Below are 17,648 nucleotides of genomic sequence, written 5' to 3'. Positions count from 1 at the left end.
CTGCTGCTTCTGTCTTCAGCACACCGTGATTGAACAATGACAATCAAATGCATTTCCTGTAGTGTAGGTGAGGGGTTTTTTAGCTAAAAAGAATAAAAAGAAAGCAATGTGTAGTGGGGCATAAGTGGGTGCAGGGACAGTCACTCTGTCCTGGGGGTGTTGACAGGTGTCCTACAACTTGGAATTTGTTCTTTCCTAATGATGTCAAGTTTAAACCTTCAAGGCCAGTCCCATGCCTGGGAAATTCTCGTTTTATCTTTATTTACTGATAAAGACTATAATAGTATTTAACTAATGCCTTTGCTACTTAGTGGTAGATTGCAAAATGTCTTTTTAAGAACATTGTTAACCTAATAACTGAAAGGCAGTATTTTTTCTCACCAGATTATGATACAAACTTACATAACTGATACAAATGAAAAAGGAGTAAGCCATTTTTTTTCAAGTTTTATTTGTAATGAGATTTTTCACCAGTTTTCCTCTACAAAAATCTATGAGTAGCAGTAGAAAAATGAACTTCCTCTACTTAATGTCTTCATCAAAGTGTACGATGATGGGATCATGGCCTGTTGATCTCACAAACTTCAGGAAGTCGTCGGGGCTTAATCCCATGGTTGCAGAATTTGTCATTGGATGAAAATACACCTTTTCGTGGCCCCCTTGGAGCAAGGCAGCGTCCAGCACCAGCCTCACGTCTCCCTGGTCACAGAAGAGGGCGAGCGGCGTGGCACAGCCCTGGCCCACTCCGAGCTTCTCCAGCATGGCGTTCTCCTCAGCAAACCTTAGGTTTCCACTTCCAACGCCCAGTTTTTTACCAAGTTCGTTCAAATTGACCTGCCTGTTGTGCAGGACGCTCACCAGCCAGAACCCTTTCTTCTTTTTGTCTTTAAGAAACAGGTTTTTACTGTGACCTCCTTTCATGTGTTGGACGTGGGGCATCATTTCCTCAACAGTGAACACCTGGAAAACAGCACCAGTGCGGTGTCAGACTCTGTATCCCATTAGACTCCCACTCGTGTGCTGGCACGTAACTTTTGTTAAGTCTTTAGAAAATGCTGAATGTTCTACTCGGCCTAAAAGCTGTACCCTTTTATGAAGGAATTTTAACAGAACACGAATAAAATGTGACGAACTGCTCCGGCACACTTTCAGGATCGTTTCTGTCTCGTGTGTGCAGCAATGGCTCGCTTTAAAGGCGGCGCTGGGAGCGAGTAGAAGTGGGAGCGCTCCGTTTGCGGCTCCACACGCTTGGAATGACGTGGCTCCTACCGGGAGCGAGTAGAAGCTTGGAAAGCATCTTGGATGCCGCCGACTTCAGGGCAGAGAAGCGGGCGAGCCGCTCCTCACACCGCGGGGGAGAGGGGGTGGATCTGGAGGCAGCGTCAAAGCCACCAAAAAACTTCCCCAAACATTGTGCCAGGCCGAGAGCTTCCACACTGACAGGACCTCCTCCCGCCCGGACCCCGCTGTGCCCCGCTGGCCAGGCAGGGCTTTACTGCCGGCTTTCCAGCGGGCTGCCGTACCTGGGGGTGCTCGGCGGTGACGGTGGCGATGCCCAGCTCCCGCAGCCGCCGCTCCAGCGCCTCACGCAGCTCGGCCGCCATCGCTGCCCGCCCGCCCCGGCCCGGCCCCGCTCCTCCCCGGCCCCGGCTCCTCCCCGGCCCTGCCCCGGCCCGGCCCGGCCCCGCTCCTCCCCGGCCCTGCCCCGGCTCCTCCCCGGCCCTGCCCCGGCCCGGCCCCGCTCCTCCCCGGCCCTGCCCCGGCCCGGCCCCGCTCCTCCCCGGCCCGGCCCCGGCTCCTCCCCGGCCCTGCCCCGGCCCGTCCCCGGCTCCTCCCCGGCCCTGCCCCGGCTCCTCCCCGGCCCCGGCTCCTCCCCGGCCCTGCCCCGGCCCCGGCCCCGCTGCGGCCCCTTTCGTGTCCCTGTGAAAAACGCCAATCACTTGTTTTTCTTTAAAAAATTTAAAAGTTTAATCGTGGTAAAATGGTTATAAAAATACTAATATAATTAGAGTAATAAAAATTTGGACTGTTAGGATTTAGGACAGTACGAGACAATAAAAACAAAGAGTTACGGGCAGTCCGGGTGCCTCTTTCTGGGCAAAATCCTCTGTTAACAGAGGATTAACCCTTAAAAACAACAGCCTGTTGCATATCCATACACCTCGTACATGATGCATAAATTCCACTCAAACACAGGATTCTGTCTGGTCAGTGTCCGCTTCTTCCTCTGAATCCTGACGGCATCTTCAGGGCTGAAAGGCAGGAAGAAGTTGGTTTATTCTGATATTGGGGCAATAAATTATTTTTCTCTGCAAGATTTAGGTGTCCTGTGGCTGCTATCTCAGTGTGAATACTTAATTCCTCTCTTTAAAAAAAAGTATCCTACATAGCATAGTTTTTATTTTAACATGTTATAACCTAAAACTATATTTAATGCACTAGTTAAGAAAATTAATACAGCACAACTTCCTGACATAACGCATATAATATTAATTTTTATATTTGCGAAAAGCCAATCGTAAAATACGCATTTTTCACATGCCTTAAAGCCATTTCCTTCCCAAATAGCAACATTAACACATTGCTTCAACACACATTCCCTGTGAACTGTAGTTGGTTCAAATGTTGGTTTCAAGCAGATATTTGTCTCCGTATAACCTATTAATTATTTTTTATATGTTCTGACTCTAATTTCAGGTTCTGGTGTGCTCCTTACACACAGTTTTGCTGAAAATGCTGCTAGATAAGAAAGTTACAAAAAAAATCAAAGCTAAAAAGAAAATCAAAGTACGTGATACACCCTACAAACAAAAAATGCCTCATTTGTATTTTTTTAAATCAACCAGTAATAATCAGAACTAAGGGACAAAGCCAAACACTAATGGCCACACAGTCGGAAAATATTTCTACAACCCAAACCATTGCCCTGACCTATGACATCAATAATTATTTGTTTCCAGTTTACCCTTCAGAAAAACGGGCAGTCTGTAATAAACTTTAAATTAGAACAGCATGACTCTGTGGTTAAGAGACGTGGATAAAATACAATGCCACGCTAATTCCCAGAGCCTTGCAGCAGCGCACAGGAAGATTTCCAGGCAGCATCCAGCGGAAGATCAACTCAAAAAGCAGATTTGCAGTAAACTTTGATTATTGTTTCGCAGGCTAAATCTATCTTTGCATTAAAACAGTTTTCAGGTCAGTCCTGGGATGTGCTGCCCTCATACTGGCCCTTCCTTCCCAGCATGTCTTCTGTGCTAAACTGCTTTTAATGTGCTTTGCGCAACTTTTGTTGGTTGTTTTGTTTTTTTTTTTTGTTTTTTTTTTTACTGTGATCTATTTTTGAGATAATTTTACCCGTGGAGAAGAACTCAGAGGCCCTGAGCATTTCAAGGTGTCAGTACCCCACCTGTGAAATGCACAATGCTTATTTTTTCCAACACCCAGCATCATAAATAAGCAAATTCTTGTAGGAAAGATACTGAGGGACGCAAAACGCGTGTGGAAAACCAGGTGTGTGAAGTACCACGGGTCCCAAGTTATGGGCAAAGAGCGTGAAATACACAGCTCAGGCGTGTAAAGGAAATTATGGTCATTATTTGTCACAGCCGATTCGCAGTGTCCGGACAGGCATCGCCACAGCACCAGCGCTGTGCCGGGCAGAGCCCTGGGATTGTCCCTGGGTTTACAACCAGCGTTAACCAGGTAACACTGAGGATTTTTCACTTGTCGAGCTTCATCTTACATTTTTGCTTCCTCTACTCCATTCAGTGGCGCTATTTTAGAGACGCCAAATTGGAGAGGGCTTAAAAATCGGGCTTTAGATTGCATGTGGGTGGGGAGGGCTTTGCAGAGAGAAAGCTGCTGTCTCCTAGAAGGAAGGAGTAAAACAGATTTAAGTGTGTACCTAGATAAATAGATGTTTTAAAAAATAAGTTTCAAAACCCTAGAATGGGCATGAACTCAGAAAATCCCTGTCCCCTGACAGTCCGTGTCCCTCCCCTCCCCTGAGGGCATTTCCCGCCTCCCGTGAGGCGAGGCCCCGCCCCCGTCCGGGCAGCCCCGGGGGCGCGGCTGCGCCTGCGCGCTTCCCTCGAGCTCCTTCGCGGCGCATGCGCAGAGAGCGGCGCGCCGGGCGTGAGGCGCTGAGGGGACGCGGAGCCCTTTCCTTTCCTTCCGTTTCCTTCTCTTCCCTCTTTTCCAGCCTCATTCCTTCCTTCACTCCTCGGGCTGTCAAAGCCGGCACCCGGGGGCTCGGAGAAAGGCGCTGCCCCCGCGGGGAGGGCGGGCTGCAGCTGACAGGTATTAACCCGCCAGAACCATGGCTAGGAGAGCAGCAGGAGCGGGAATGTCGCTCCTCCGCCCCGGGAGCCGGGAAGAGCTTTTGACCTTGTGCTGTTTGTGTTTTTGTGTGTGTTTGTGTGTGTGTGTGTGCAGCGTCTTGAGGCAGCTCCGCGGCTCCCTCGGTTTTACCCGCTCAGCCCCTTTAAGGTTGTCTTTAGGGTTAAAAACCCCACCAGAGTAGCTGGGTTTGGTTGGTTGCTCTGTCGGGTGCTTCCTGCAGGAATGCGGGTGCCAGGGAGGTTTTAAAGGGCCCGCAGCCGTTCTGGGAGGAGCCGGGAGCGTTCCCTGCCTTTGGAGCTGCAGGGAGGGTGACACGGGAACACCTGTGAGTGGGGACAGGGAAGGACAGAGTGAGTGGGGACAGGGAAGGACAGAGTCCATCCCCGGGCAGGACAGAACCACGGAATGGTTTGGGTTGGAAGGGACCCTAAAGGCCATCCTGCTCCACCCCCTGCCGTGGGCAGGGAAACTCCCAGTGTCCCGGGGAGCCCCGTCCAGGCTGGCCTTGGGCACTTCCAGGGATGTGGCGGCCACAGCCGCTCTGGGGACCCTGTGCCAGCGCAGAACAGACAGCTCTGAGCTCAGGGTGTTGTACAGGATAATCGGCAAAACGGCTCGAACCGAAGTTCAGATGATTAAAACAAGGTGTGGGATGATCTGACAGAGCCAGGGCTGAGGTCAGCGCTGGTGTCACTGCCGTGGTCTTTCAGTGATGCTTTTTGTCTTTTGAAATGCTCAGGAAAAGGGCATTCAGCAGGTGTGTTTTGCTGGCTTAGAGAGGTGCTTGTGACACTTGGGTAATTCTGTCAGTATGGCACGAGGAGTGCAAATGTGGGGTTTTTGTAGGAGACTTCAAAGAACCTGCAGTGGGGGAATTAATAGTTTATATAAGTGATCAGTGGAGAAAGATGAAAGATCTCTAAGGTCTTAGTAGATCCATGTGTCTGCAGTGGAGTAGTGGAGAAAGGTGAAGCATAGAAGGAAATGGAAAAACAGGAACAGTTCCTAAACAGTTTAGTTTTGCCAGCATTAAAAAGCCTGTTTGGAAACACAACATTTGTGCCTCGTATTCCTGTACACTTTCCTCCCCTCCTGGGGATCTTTGAGCCTCGAGGCTGATCTCAGTGTGTGCTTTGTGCTTGCAGTGGGGAAATGAACCAAGGGCTGCTGCTGAGGTTTGAAAATCTGGTGCAGCTCCGTGGTGCCTGCCAGCAGCTGCGTGCCCTGTCCTCCAGGAAAGCCTGTGGAGCACAATGGAAGCCTGTGGAGCTGTCTGCACATCCCGTGGGGTCCCTCCCTCTGCATCCACAGCCCTGGCCAAAACACAGGTTCATCAGTGCTGCCTTGTCACAGTGCAGACATCTAGCCACAAAGGAGGTAATTAAGGACATCCAGTAATCCCTGGGTTTGTGTGGGAAGTACAAGAGCTCAGTTTAAACATTTTAATTAAAAAAGGAAAAAAATGCTTTATTCATGAGTATAGAGAAGTTGTTATAAATCTATAAAACAAAATGTACTTCATGTATTTTTTTTTTGCCATTCCCTCTCAAATACTGACTTAGACCAGTAGCATCATGAATTTTTGCTGACAGTGGAGGAACTTACTACAAACAAAAATGGAAATGGTTTTATTGGTTTTTGTCCTTAAAAATGCAAAAAGATTAAGGGTAGTGTGCTATACATTTGAAATGTTCATTATGATGTGTTAACTCATACATTAATTGTAATTAATTGGTATTATAGTAAAGAAGATGTGTTTATCTCATATGGCGTGAGACCATTGTCTTTTTAATATTGTTTTTGTTATTCCTTAGTATATATTTCTGTGTATGTGTCTAATTCCATGTAGGAGACAAAAAAGAAGAAAAAGAAGATTCCCCTGACGAGAGGTGAGGTGGAGATAAGGCAGAAGATGACTGTGGAGGAGCTGGCACAAGCTATGGGCAAAGACATAGGTGAGAGCCTGCCTTGGGGTCTGAAACAGCAACATTGGTCACAGCCCTCCCACCAGTGGGACAGGAAAAGGTGTCTTCAGTGGCCTGAGTGGCTGTGGATCCATCCCAAAGGAAATGCTGGGAGACACAGTGCAGACTAAAGAGAAAAGATGCCAGGCCATCCAAATGACCAGGCCAGACATTTAATGTGGAGAAGCCGTGTCTGTCTGTCCTGTCCAGCAGAAAGGCCTCAGGTCCATGCAGGCTGCTCCTTGTGGCTGTGGTTCCCAGGGGCTAAATTATTGCAGAAGGAAAATGCTGCCTTGGTCTGTCAGAGCTGGACCCCTGTGAGTTAAGAACTCGAGGCTAAAGAGGCTTCAGCCCAAAATCCAGAGCAGGAAGAGGAATCTTGGGTTCAGGAGCAATTTGTGTTTCATTAGAACAGTCCTTTTATTAACTGGGGATGGCAAGACTTATCTGGAATTGCTCCCTGTAACAATTTTTGACTGCTGTAATAGTTCTGTGTCCCTACAACCAAAGGGAGGAGCATGTGATCAGATTTATCAAATTTCCTTCCTCCTTGAATCACTCCTTTGCTCTTTGCTTTAGATGAGTTTCAGCTGTTTTCTTTTTTGGAGTTACTGGATAAGTAAGCTAAGAATATCTGAGTGGAAAATAAGATTCTCATAGCAAGCAGAGTAGTAATTTTCAGTAAATCTGCAAAAAGTTCTCTGCAAGTACATGGATTAATGGCAACTTCTAGATAAATCTAACTAAAGGAAAGCTGACTAGTGAATAAAACTTACTAGCACAAAGAAAATAATGGAAAAGTCAGATGAAGTGGGTTGGGTTTTTTTGTCCCACACATTTTTGTGGATGTAATTGTTAATGTGTTTATGTTTGCTGCAGATCATATTTATGAAGTGCTGCTGTACACAAACGTTAACCTTGATTCAGTAGAACCAGATTCCATCTTAGATGAAGACCACATCAAGATGATTGTTCAAAAATCAGGAATGAAGTATAAATCAGCAAAACTGAAAGAGGAAAAGGAGAGAAAAAACACAGATGCTGTCAAGAGGCAAGTTGTGAACTGTTCTTTTTGGATTTTATTCTGTTCCTTTCTGCAGGTGTTTGGGGAGGAGGCAGCCTCGACTGTGAGGCATTGAGTGCTGTGGTGGGCATGACCCTGTGAGTTTTTTTTGCATTTACAACCCCTCTTTTTGCTGCAATTGCAGACCTCCTGCAGACCCAGCAGTGCTGACCCCACGGCCCCCAGTTGTCACCATCCTGGGCCACGTGGACCATGGGAAAACAACCCTGCTGGACAGCCTGAGGAAAACCCAGGTGGCGGCCATGGAAGCAGGAGGCATCACACAGCACATTGGAGCTTTTATTGGTATGGTCCAAGCCCGCCTGCTCAGGTGTGGCACAGTTCCCTCTCCATCTCACAGAGCAGGCTGACTTGCTGCCACTTCATTGGGGGAAAAAAATTTGCCACATAAATGGTGAGAAAGGAAACTATAACGTAAAATGTTTGTTGCTGATACCTGTCATAACTATGTACATAAAACTTGGAAATGAATTGTCTGCACAAGCTAATATTAGACTCTTTGGGGTTATGGAAGATCCCAGGACACTTTCTTGTTCCTGAGGATTCAGCAGCACCTTTGACCTTCATGCCAACAATTACCTGACTGCCTAAAACATGGCATTATTATCAAAATGCCCTCGCAGGAGTGATGCTTGATTTGACAACATGTCAATAAAGCTGGCTGAAGTGCTGATGTTAAGCTGTACCATTTGCTCACAGTGCACATGCCTTCTGGGGAGAAGATCACCTTCCTTGACACTCCTGGCCACGCAGCCTTCTCAGCCATGCGGGCCAGAGGCACCAACGTCACCGACATTGTCATTCTGGTGGTGGCAGCAGAGGATGGAGTCATGCAGCAAACCATAGAGTCCATCCAGCATGCCAAAAATGCAGGAGGTACAGAGTGGGGGGCTTTGGGAACCTTGCTTTTACCTCTAAAAAGCCTCCTTGGACTGGAATCCACAGAACCTGGGAATCCTAGTCCCATTCATCATCCCCTGCGATGTTTGAAAATGTCCTGAATGTTGCAGTAATACAGAAAGATCCTAAAATATGAATATTTAACAAGACAGTGGTTCATTGTTTGGGGTTTTTTAACCTTCTCTACATGGGTAACTCCTCCAGCTTCCTCCTGGTAGCTCAGATCTCAACAGCTGCTCAGGGAAGAGGCACCAAGTGAGATGATCTATTCTAAATGCCCATAACCTGCTCTAACCTTTTCTAGCACTGTGGTGGTAGCAGCAGGTTTTGGTTAGGTTGGTGCTGAGTTTGTGTGTTCTCTTTTTAGTTCCTCTTATCCTGGCCATTAATAAATGTGACAAACCTGAAGCTGATCCTGAAAGAGTAAAGAAGGAATTGCTGGCTCACGATGTGGTCTGTGAAGAGTTTGGAGGTGATGTTCAGGCTGTAAATATTTCTGCACTCAAGGTAAGATTGTGGTAGAAAAAAATTATGTTTTTCATGGGTGTCTAATATGTGCAGAGAAATGCATGTTTAATTGCCAGCTGGAAAATAAAATGCTTCTCTTCCAAGAAGAGAGATATTTGATATCTGGCCATGAGCTCAGTGCTACTGGCTCTTGCCAGAATTACTTGAAAGACACTGAAATGTATTTTGAGGCTCAGGCTTCCAGCAAGCAATAATATCTCATTTTTCTCCTGGTAATTCAGTCCAGCAGTTTTGTGTCTGATGTCTGGAAGTCTTGCCTGGATGTTAAATGTCATCACATTTCACTGGGGGAATTTGGCACTAAGGGCTGGACTGCTGATCTCACTTTGCTTGGGCACTTCCTTTATTCTGTGAGGTTTTGTGTGGTTTTATGCAGGGGGAAAACCTGATGGTTTTGGCAGAGGCAACTGTTGCTCTGGCAGAGATGTTGGAACTGAAGGCAGATGCCACGGGGCTGGTGGAGGGGACGATCATCGAGTCTCGCAAAGACAAAGGGAAAGGGTGAGTCAAGTGCCACCTCTGCAGCCTCAGGGAAGCACTTTGTGACAGCACTGACACGCTGGGCAGGGGACTTGTGCCTCAGTATTAAAGCCAGAACTCTTCCTTTGCAGTGTTCCTAGCCAAAGCCTTGAAATACTGCTCTGCAACACAAGAGGTTAAAAACTCATGGAGCAAAATTCATCATATCCCTGAAATGAAAATCCTGTAACAGGAAATAGTTTCAAATGGTAGAACTTAAGTGGTTTTTTAAATGTCTTTTTGAAAAGTAGGAATGATAAAGTTAACAGTCAATACATACAAAATTCCTGACAAGTTTTGGATAACATGACATTCTACCTTTAAGTATCTTAGTCTATTGTCAGGTTCTATGAACAAGGTGTGTCCTGCCCTCTTTAAAAATGAATGAATTCTACAAGGTTGTTGAGGTTTGTTGTTTGGGGTTGGAGTTTTTTTGGTGGGGGTTCACTTAATGTGTAAAATCATCCTGTTGTTGCATTCACAAATGTCAGATTTTGGATTGATCTGCAGAAATGAAGAGTACAGTATAAAGATTTTGGGGCTTTTTAACTCACTGAAACATTTGGTGAGTGCTCTAGTAGATCATCACAGGAATATTCTGCCAGTGATGGATCACAAATCCATTCTGGCTGTGAAGACAGGGAGAAACATCACTTGAATTTTGTCTGTTATTTTTCTCCTCTGCTCTTCACTAGTCCCCTCACCACAGCCATCATCCAGAGAGGAACTCTGAGGAAAGGCTGTGTTCTGGTTGCAGGGAAGACCTGGGCAAAAGTGCGCTTCCTGTTCGATGAGAATGGCAAAGCTGTGGATGCAGCCTCACCAGGCATCCCCGTGGAAATCATGGGCTGGAAGGAATGCCCCTCAGCAGGAGATGAGATCCTGGAAGTAGAGTCTGAGGTACAGAAAGAACACACTGCTGCAAGGATGGGAAGGAGCTGAGTAACAAAATAAGTGAGAGCTTTTAATCACCTGGGTAATCCCACGAAAAGTCAAGCATGGGGATTAAGGGACCTGAGCTAGATGCTTTGGAAGAGGAATAAGGTTTTGCATTTTGCCTCTTTCCCACCTTTCCCCTGCTGCACTGTCCTCATCTCCACTGGAACAATCCAGTACTTGAGTGTTTTAATTTGAGAGAGACATAACTCTTGCCTGACAAAAAGAAGATGCATAAAATACAGCTTGAAATAGGTGTTGTGAGAGCTGGAAAAACACCACATGAAAGAATGAACAATAATTCTCTTCTGCAGTGCAGAGATACTATAAAAATAGGCCTTGAGTCATGTGGTAGCTCAGGGAGGAAAAGCTCTTGTCTCATTCTCTGCCATCTGTGCAATAAAAATTATAGTTAAAAGTGAAGGAAAATGAGTGAGCCCCTAGAGAGGATGTGAAAGCATGAAATTGCAGTGTTGTGATGCAGTGCTTTAAAGGTAATGTTTCTGTCTTCCTGCCCAGCAAAGGGCACAGGAAGTTGTGGCTTGGAGGACCTATGTGGAACAACAGGAGAAGGTGAAGAAGGATCTGGAAGTTATTGAAGCAAAGCAAAAGGAGCACAGGTTGGAATATGAGAAGAAGCAGCAGAAGCTGGCCCACCTGACCTGGAGGCAGAGGAAGGCAGTGCTGTACAAGGCCAACAAGCATCTGATGTTCTCAAGGCCTAAGGAGAGAGCAGAGATGGATGAAAACACACTCTCATTAATAGTTAAAGGTGCTGTCCCTGTCTGTGTGCTGCTCCTTTGGTTCTGTGCTGCTGTAGTGCTCAGTCTGAAACAGAGCTCTAAACTAAACACAGCTTCTGTTACCAAAAGTTTGATCAGTTTAAAACTTATTGAACTTCTCTTATAAGAGCAGGGGCATCAGAAAACATCCACTGGTCAGGAGGATGTGCTGCCAGCAGGGCCAGAGCAACAGGAAAATTTAACGTGCTCAATGCACTTACCCAGGAGCTCCTGAGTAAAACCCATACATATAAACCCCAATATAAATATATATGTAATACACACATATATAAAAACCTATCTATGTTTAAAAAACAAACAAACAAAACCCCAAGTTGTAAGAATTTGGCATCAGCAAAATAGAGGAGAATAACAGTTAAGTTTGAAAGTGGGATGGGAGGAACTTGGTTTAACCTCATTTGGTGATACTCAAGCAGTGACTATAGTTGAAAACCTGCAAACTTGACCTGACAGTGACAGCAGATGTAGAGCCTCTGGCCCTTCTGTATTTATCCAGTTTATTTTTGGAATTAACAGACTTTTTGGATGGGTCTTAACATATTACTGTAAATATAGTAAGAGTGACAGATGTCAGAAGACTTTCTGTTGCACAGTGTGGAGCTGACATTAGTTGTATTTCTGTGTCTTTGACTTACACAAAGGCACCAATACTTTCATTTATCTGTGCAGGTGATGTGGATGGATCTGTTGAAGCTATTCTGAACATTCTGGACAGCTATGATTGTGAGGATGAATGCAAACTAGATATTGTCTACTTTGGAATGGGAGATATCAGTGAAAACGATATCAGCCTGGCTGAAGCATTTAATGGTGGGTGTTTCAAAATCATTTTACAGTTCTGAAATTACTGACTTGCTGAAATGCACAGGCCTCAGGCAGGTTTTGTTTTCTCAATGATAATTAGGAGCATCAATGAGGTAAATTTTTGTGAATCTTGAAAATGTTTCCTTGAACATCAAACTGGTGCAGAAGGGGAGGCTCAAAGTCTCACAGAAATGGAAGGACTCTGGAAAAGCTCTTGCCAGAAATTCAGTTGTTGAGGTTAAACTCTGGCTCTTCACTCAGGCTGCTTTATGATGCTGACACAGGGCAAAGCTAGAAAAGCAGGTTAGAAAATAATTTTCTCTTTGCTCAGGGAGGCAGCTGGATCTAGGACTGAGTCAGTTGTTGCTGTTCATATCCCATAATTCTCACGTGCTGCAGAGGGTGAGGTCACTGCACGTGCCACAACTCACTTCCAGCTTTATTTGCACAACCTAGTTGGTTTTCCAGCCAAAAAGAGATCTGTGTCCTTTACATGAGCTATGTGTGTTATTTTCTGCTTCGATACCTCCAGCTCTGTCATCAGGGACCTTCTGTGGGCTTTTTGGGGCCATTTCTTTTGATAGGTCTGTAGCAGTCCATGAGCCATAGTGAGAGAGGCAAATGGTTCCCCCTTAAGAGAGAAGCAGGAATAAAATGTACCCTGTGCTGCAGAGTTTCACTTTCACTGTTCAGACTCATCCCTTGTAGTCATCACCTGACAGTTGTCTCATTTTTCAGGTGTAGTATTTGGATTCAGTGTGAAAGCCAATGAAAGCATCAAAAAGCTGGCTGATAAAAAGGGAGTAAAAATTAAACTTCACAACATTATCTACAAACTTATAGATGATTTGAAGGATGAGCTGAACAGCAGGCTGCCCCCAACTGTGGTGGAGACTACAATAGGTGAGTTTTCATTGATAGATTTTTGCCTCAAAATGTGGCAAATTCTATACTCCTAGAAAAATGCACCTTGCTTCTACCCTGTGCCAGTTGTTATTCCTGTGGACTTGAGCTTTACCTTTTTCTTTTAGGGGAAGCTTCTGTTCTTGACACCTTCTCTGTCACAGTAGGAAAAAACAAAATTCCAGTGGCTGGATGCAGAGTGCACAAGGGGCTGCTGGACAGGAAAATGAAGTTTAAGCTAATCCGTAACAGGGATGTTATTTGGAAAGGTGAGTGGAATTGCCACAAAACATGGATTTGTGCTTAGTATTTTTAGATATTGCTAGTTCCCTGGGAAGTCAGCACAAAGGATCCTAGAGAAATCCTGAATTCTGTCCAGGATGGAGAGGAAAACCACCAAATGCCAGTGGATTGTTCCCAGATCTTTTCCCAGCCGCCCACTCTGGCAGGCAAGTAGGAGCATCACAGGATGTACCTGCCAAAGGGAGCTGGTGTCTGACTTCCCTTAACCACAAGCACCCCCCATCCCTACATTTTCCTGCTTTCCTTGTGGAGCCACCAAGTGAAACTAATCCTGCAGGAAGGGCAAACCAAAGCACAGCTCTGCTCTGCTGCTGGTGGCCTGTCTTTCATGCATTTTCTCTTTGCAGGATCTTTATCATCACTGAAGCACCATAAAGATGATGTCCAGGTAATAAAAACAGGAATGGATTGTGGGTTGAGTTTGGACAAAAATCTGGAGTTCAGTATTGGAGATGAAATTATCTGTTATGAAGAAAAAGAAGTTCAACAGACAACTTCCTGGGACCCAGGATTTTAAAGACATTTTAACATGTGAACACGAATGGACAAATATTATTATCCTGGCTGGCCTTTAAGTCTTAATATTAAATGAACTTTCAGAGATGCACAGGAGCTGTTCTTTACATCAGAGCACTTCAGATACATTTTATATCCAAAATGTTCTGCTTTTCTATCATGTCAAGCAACCACCTGCCCTGGAACATAGGATAAACCACTTGAGTAACTCCAAGCACTTCAAGTGTGTAAAACCAGCATGATAAAATATTTCTGATGACAGTATCTTTGCTCCAAAGTAGCTGAGCCCTCTCCTCCCTCCCCACCCCGTGCTGCTGTGCAGTGTTTCAGTGTGTTGGCTGCATTTTGTCACCCCACTCCAGCACTGACCCACTCTGGACCTCTGAAGTTGCTATTTTTCCACATCAGAACAATCTCATGTTAAAGAGACCGCTTTTAAGGTTAGCTTGGGTGTTGTAAAAGGTTTTCTTCCTTTTACAACTGCTGCCCACAATTCTTTAAATCCAACTGCTGCTTCAGTTTTACACCAAGTATTTCACCCTAGCTGGCTGGCAGCACCCCAAGGTGCACAGATTTTTTCTCACTGATCAGCAGAGAGGACACGCAGCGCCACAGAAAGAAATCCTTCAGCCGTACAGAAGCTCAGATTTTTATTGTCTGGTACATTTACTTGTCTTCTGGCTTATTGAAGCAGTATGTCAGACAGCACTTGCCACAGTAGTGCCTGTCAAAGTGACTGGCCATGAAGACTCCAGCCCCACACTCCTCCGAGGGGCACTCCCGGCGCAGGCGGCTGATCTTGCCGTTCTCATCCACCTGGCAAGGACAAACAGGCAATGGCTCAGCTCACATACTCCCCACCTTTTAGCAACAATAATAATTTTTAGTGTTTTCCAGTGGCATAATGGTTTTTGTAACAGCAACTACACCAAACTTCTTGAGGTATGTGTCAGAAGCGCCCAGCTTCTGTGGGTCTGTGTCTTTTATTTACCACATGGAATATTTGCAAATAGAAGGAGTTTAAATATTAAATACACCAGAATCTGTGCAGACCAGTTACAGGCTCCCCACCCTCCCTGGTGAGAGCTGAGATTCTATCAATTCCCTCCCCAGTTGTTGTACCTACCTTGTAGTACTTGAGCACTGCAAGCTTAACCTTCTTTCTCTTGTGCTTGTTCTTCTTGGGAGTCGTGTAAGACTTCTTCTTCCTTTTCTTAGCACCACCACGAAGTCTCAGCACCAGGTGAAGGGTTGATTCCTGTTTGTAAAGCACATGAAACAGACTCAAAATGCTTTCTAGGCAACTGCAGCGTTTAAACAGGCCTCTTTTGTTCTACCTAGAGAAAGGACATCTCAAGTGCCAGGCACACAGGAAAGCTCTAAAAGGATTATTTTCTGTTAAGGTGGCATCCCAAGCTCCCAGCATCAGCACTACTCCAATCCCTCGATTTGGCTGAATTTATTAGAACCATTTCTCAGTCTCAGCAGCAAAGGGCAGTCAGCTCTGCCCGTGCCTGCTCCTGGGTGCTGCACTGCAGTGTCCTGCCTTTCCTACTCACTTTCTGAATGTTGTAGTCAGACAGTGTGCGTCCATCCTCCAGCTGCTTCCCAGCGAAGATCAGCCTCTGCTGATCCGGAGGGATGCCTAATGGTGACAGAAACCAGGAATAAATGAGGGACGTGAGCTATATGCTATAATAAAAGCTGAGATACAGCTATATGCGGTAATAAAATCAAGATTGCTGCAGGGAATTACGCCTGTGTAAGACACACATCAGTCCACAAGAGTGAAGGACAGAACATATATAACATACACTCATCGATATCAATATATAATAGTCAATAAATGCCTTTAGAACTTACCCTCCTTATCCTGGATCTTCGCTTTTACATTTTCTATAGTATCAGAGGGTTCAACCTATTACAAAACAGAACAACGGAATCAAAACGCGCTGCACATTTTAATTATCCCAGCAAGGCCGAAAAGCCACGAGGCGCTCCCGGCACAGGCCCGGCGCTGCCACGGCCTCTCGGGCCCCACCGCGTGCTCGGAGCCGCCCCCGGCAGCGCAGGGCCGCGCTCCCCCACACATCCCCCACACATCCCCGCCGCTCCCCCACACATCCCCGCCGCATCCCGCTGCCCGCCGCCGCACCTCCCCCTTCCGCAGCACCGGCAGGCACGGGCGGCGCGGCGGCTCACCTCGAGGGTGATGGTTTTCCCCGTGAGGGTCTTCACGAAGATCTGCATGGCGAGGCCGGAGCGCGGGCTGCCCGCGCTGCTCGCGGAATGGCGGCGGCGGCCCGAGAGAGCGCCGCGCCCGCACGCACGGGGTTTCCGTGCGCGCCGCAGGGGGGGCGGGCGGCACGCCGGGACTACGGCTCCCGGCATGCTCTGCCAGCGGCGGCCGCGGCCGCGCCTGCTGGGAGGTGTAGTCCCGGCGCGGAGGAGTGGGCGGGAACTGCGGCTCCCACAGTGCATCGCGGTGGCCGTCGTGAGGGGAGGAGGAGCCGCCATGAGGGGACGAGGAGGAGCGGCCCTGAGGGGAGGAGCGGCCCTGAGGGGAGGAGCGGCCGTGACGGGTGAGGCGGGGCCGTCGTGAGGAGAGGAGGAGCTGCCATGGCGAGTGAGGCGGGGCCGCCGTGAGGGGACGAGGAGGAGTCGCCGTGAGGGCGGGGTTCTCTAGCCGTGTGGCTGAGTTTTTCTGTGCGTTTTTCTAGCCGTCGGTAGGATTGTCATTCTAGGGCCAGCACGTTTTTGATTTATCTGCGTCTCCATCAAGACCAGGTTGGACACGACTTGGAGCAGTCTCGTCTAGGGGGAAGTGTCCCTGCCCATAGCGGGGGATGAAGCTCGATGAGCTTTAAGGTCCTTTCCCACCCAAACTATTCTGGGTTCTGTGAAATCCCAGAATTCCACGTCCTGGTTCTTGAGGAGGCAGTTTAAACACGCCTTACAGCTACTTTGACACCTGCAGATTCCTCGAGATCAATTCCAGGTTTATACTTGGGCAAGGATCTTTAAAACTAGAAAAGCCATAGGTAAATTGGGAATAAAGGACTCCCAAATCACGATTTAGAAATTACTTGTTAGGTGGGATTATGCCTGTGAGTCAAAAATGGGAAAAGCTGAAGCAGAATTGGGATATGCTTGAATAAATAAGCTGGGGCCATTTTAACGATTTCAACCTTTCTGTGTTTTGGTGAGAAAATAAGAAAGTGGGTTGTGCTGGGTGAGGGCTGTCTGAGGAGTGTTACATTGTACACAATAATGCATTTCGTAAGATAACAAACAGTTTTCAAGCAAAGGAGCACTTGACAGTAGGTAAAAAGAAGTGGTTTGCTGTTTTTCTGTCTCCGGTCGGTGTAAGCAGACTGTGACCTCTGTGTTGTGACAGAAATCAAGGATTGATACATTTTCAGCTGGTTTTTGTGCCCCTGTAAACACTGCAGTGGAGTCAGGGTCACTACAATGAATTCATAATCCCAGGAATAACAGTAGGGTTCATGCTTGAGAACTGCTTTTCGTAACTTTGTGGGAGTTTTGAAATGATAAAGCTGTCCTAAACCAGGAGAAAATCAACAAAACTAGAGGGACCCATGACATTTATCTCACATGCCCTGTGCTAGCATTAGCAGCCCTTCTGTGCAAAGGTTCTTGCTGAAATTCCTGAGGGATTCCTGCCTGCCTGCCTAACTGTGCCTTCTTCAGACACTGACATGGGAAAGGCCTAGAATAAATCAAGATTCCAAGTTTTGGAGATGGATAGGAAAAAGGGATGCTGGCTCTGCTTTTAAACCCTGAGTTGGATTGGTGTTTTAAGATCCTACAATGCACAGCCCCTGCTCCCTTGGTTTTCCACAGCTGTAGGTGCAAAGGACATTCAGTGCCCACCCAGAGAAAATAAATGGTGCTCCAGCTGTCCAGGTAAGTGCTGCTTACCTTGGCTTTAAATCATATTGGTGGTTATTTAATCTCAGGTGAATGTAGAGACTGCCTCATAATGAAAAGTTGTTCTGCATTGGCATCATCTTGAATGATGGT

General features: G+C 46.7%; 3 protein-coding genes across 3 annotated transcripts; 1 reads left to right on the top strand and 2 right to left on the bottom strand.

Annotated features, from left to right (window-relative positions):
- Window positions 1-432: 432 nt before the first annotated feature.
- On the bottom strand, window positions 433-1,635 carry LOC135297732 (prolyl-tRNA synthetase associated domain-containing protein 1-like). The gene is made up of 2 exons (XM_064415587.1): window positions 1,524-1,635; window positions 433-960 (listed from the first exon to the last, which is right to left on the bottom strand). Exons 1-2 carry the CDS (start codon window positions 1,602-1,604, stop codon window positions 523-525), a joined length of 519 nt encoding a protein of 172 aa, XP_064271657.1. The 5' UTR covers window positions 1,605-1,635; the 3' UTR covers window positions 433-522.
- A 2,474-nt stretch (window positions 1,636-4,109) lies between these two features.
- On the top strand, window positions 4,110-13,695 carry MTIF2 (mitochondrial translational initiation factor 2). Its single transcript, XM_064415541.1, has 14 exons — window positions 4,110-4,302; window positions 5,490-5,721; window positions 6,194-6,299; window positions 7,188-7,359; window positions 7,517-7,677; window positions 8,092-8,268; window positions 8,660-8,799; window positions 9,197-9,321; window positions 10,035-10,239; window positions 10,795-11,047; window positions 11,748-11,888; window positions 12,621-12,785; window positions 12,914-13,054; window positions 13,436-13,695. The coding sequence occupies exons 2-14, from the start codon at window positions 5,497-5,499 to the stop codon at window positions 13,603-13,605; spliced, it is 2,181 nt and encodes a 726-aa protein (XP_064271611.1). The 5' UTR covers window positions 4,110-4,302; window positions 5,490-5,496; the 3' UTR covers window positions 13,606-13,695.
- Window positions 13,696-14,237: 542 nt separating this feature from the next.
- On the bottom strand, window positions 14,238-15,960 carry RPS27A (ribosomal protein S27a). The gene is made up of 5 exons (XM_064415542.1): window positions 15,807-15,960; window positions 15,468-15,522; window positions 15,164-15,249; window positions 14,731-14,862; window positions 14,238-14,420 (listed from the first exon to the last, which is right to left on the bottom strand). The coding sequence occupies exons 1-5, from the start codon at window positions 15,852-15,854 to the stop codon at window positions 14,271-14,273; spliced, it is 471 nt and encodes a 156-aa protein (XP_064271612.1). The 5' UTR covers window positions 15,855-15,960; the 3' UTR covers window positions 14,238-14,270.
- Between the last annotated feature and the right edge of the window lie 1,688 nt (window positions 15,961-17,648).

Source organism: Passer domesticus, chromosome 3, assembly GCF_036417665.1.
Source record: "Passer domesticus isolate bPasDom1 chromosome 3, bPasDom1.hap1, whole genome shotgun sequence".
NCBI lineage: Eukaryota > Metazoa > Chordata > Aves > Passeriformes > Passeridae > Passer > Passer domesticus.
Note: the sequence above shows the minus strand (reverse complement) of the source record. Positions and strands in the feature narration are given on the sequence as shown.

Excerpts from the sequence above, each read along its gene's own strand:
- LOC135297732 (XM_064415587.1), bottom strand. The coding sequence starts at position 1,604 with ATGGCGGCCGAGCTGCGTGAGGCGCTGGAGCGGCGGCTGCGGGAGCTG. Across the intron at positions 961-1,523 it reads TCACCGCCGAGCACCCCCAG|GTGTTCACTGTTGAGGAAAT; the intron begins GTACGGCAGCCC and ends GCTGTTTTCCAG.
- MTIF2 (XM_064415541.1), top strand. The coding sequence starts at position 5,497 with ATGAACCAAGGGCTGCTGCTGAGGTTTGAAAATCTGGTGCAGCTCCGT. Across the intron at positions 11,048-11,747 it reads ACTCTCATTAATAGTTAAAG|GTGATGTGGATGGATCTGTT; the intron begins GTGCTGTCCCTG and ends TTATCTGTGCAG. Across the intron at positions 11,889-12,620 it reads CCTGGCTGAAGCATTTAATG|GTGTAGTATTTGGATTCAGT; the intron begins GTGGGTGTTTCA and ends CTCATTTTTCAG.
- RPS27A (XM_064415542.1), bottom strand. The coding sequence starts at position 15,854 with ATGCAGATCTTCGTGAAGACCCTCACGGGGAAAACCATCACCCTCGAG. Across the intron at positions 15,250-15,467 it reads GAAGATCCAGGATAAGGAGG|GCATCCCTCCGGATCAGCAG; the intron begins GTAAGTTCTAAA and ends TGTCACCATTAG. Across the intron at positions 14,863-15,163 it reads CTGACTACAACATTCAGAAA|GAATCAACCCTTCACCTGGT; the intron begins GTGAGTAGGAAA and ends CTTTACAAACAG.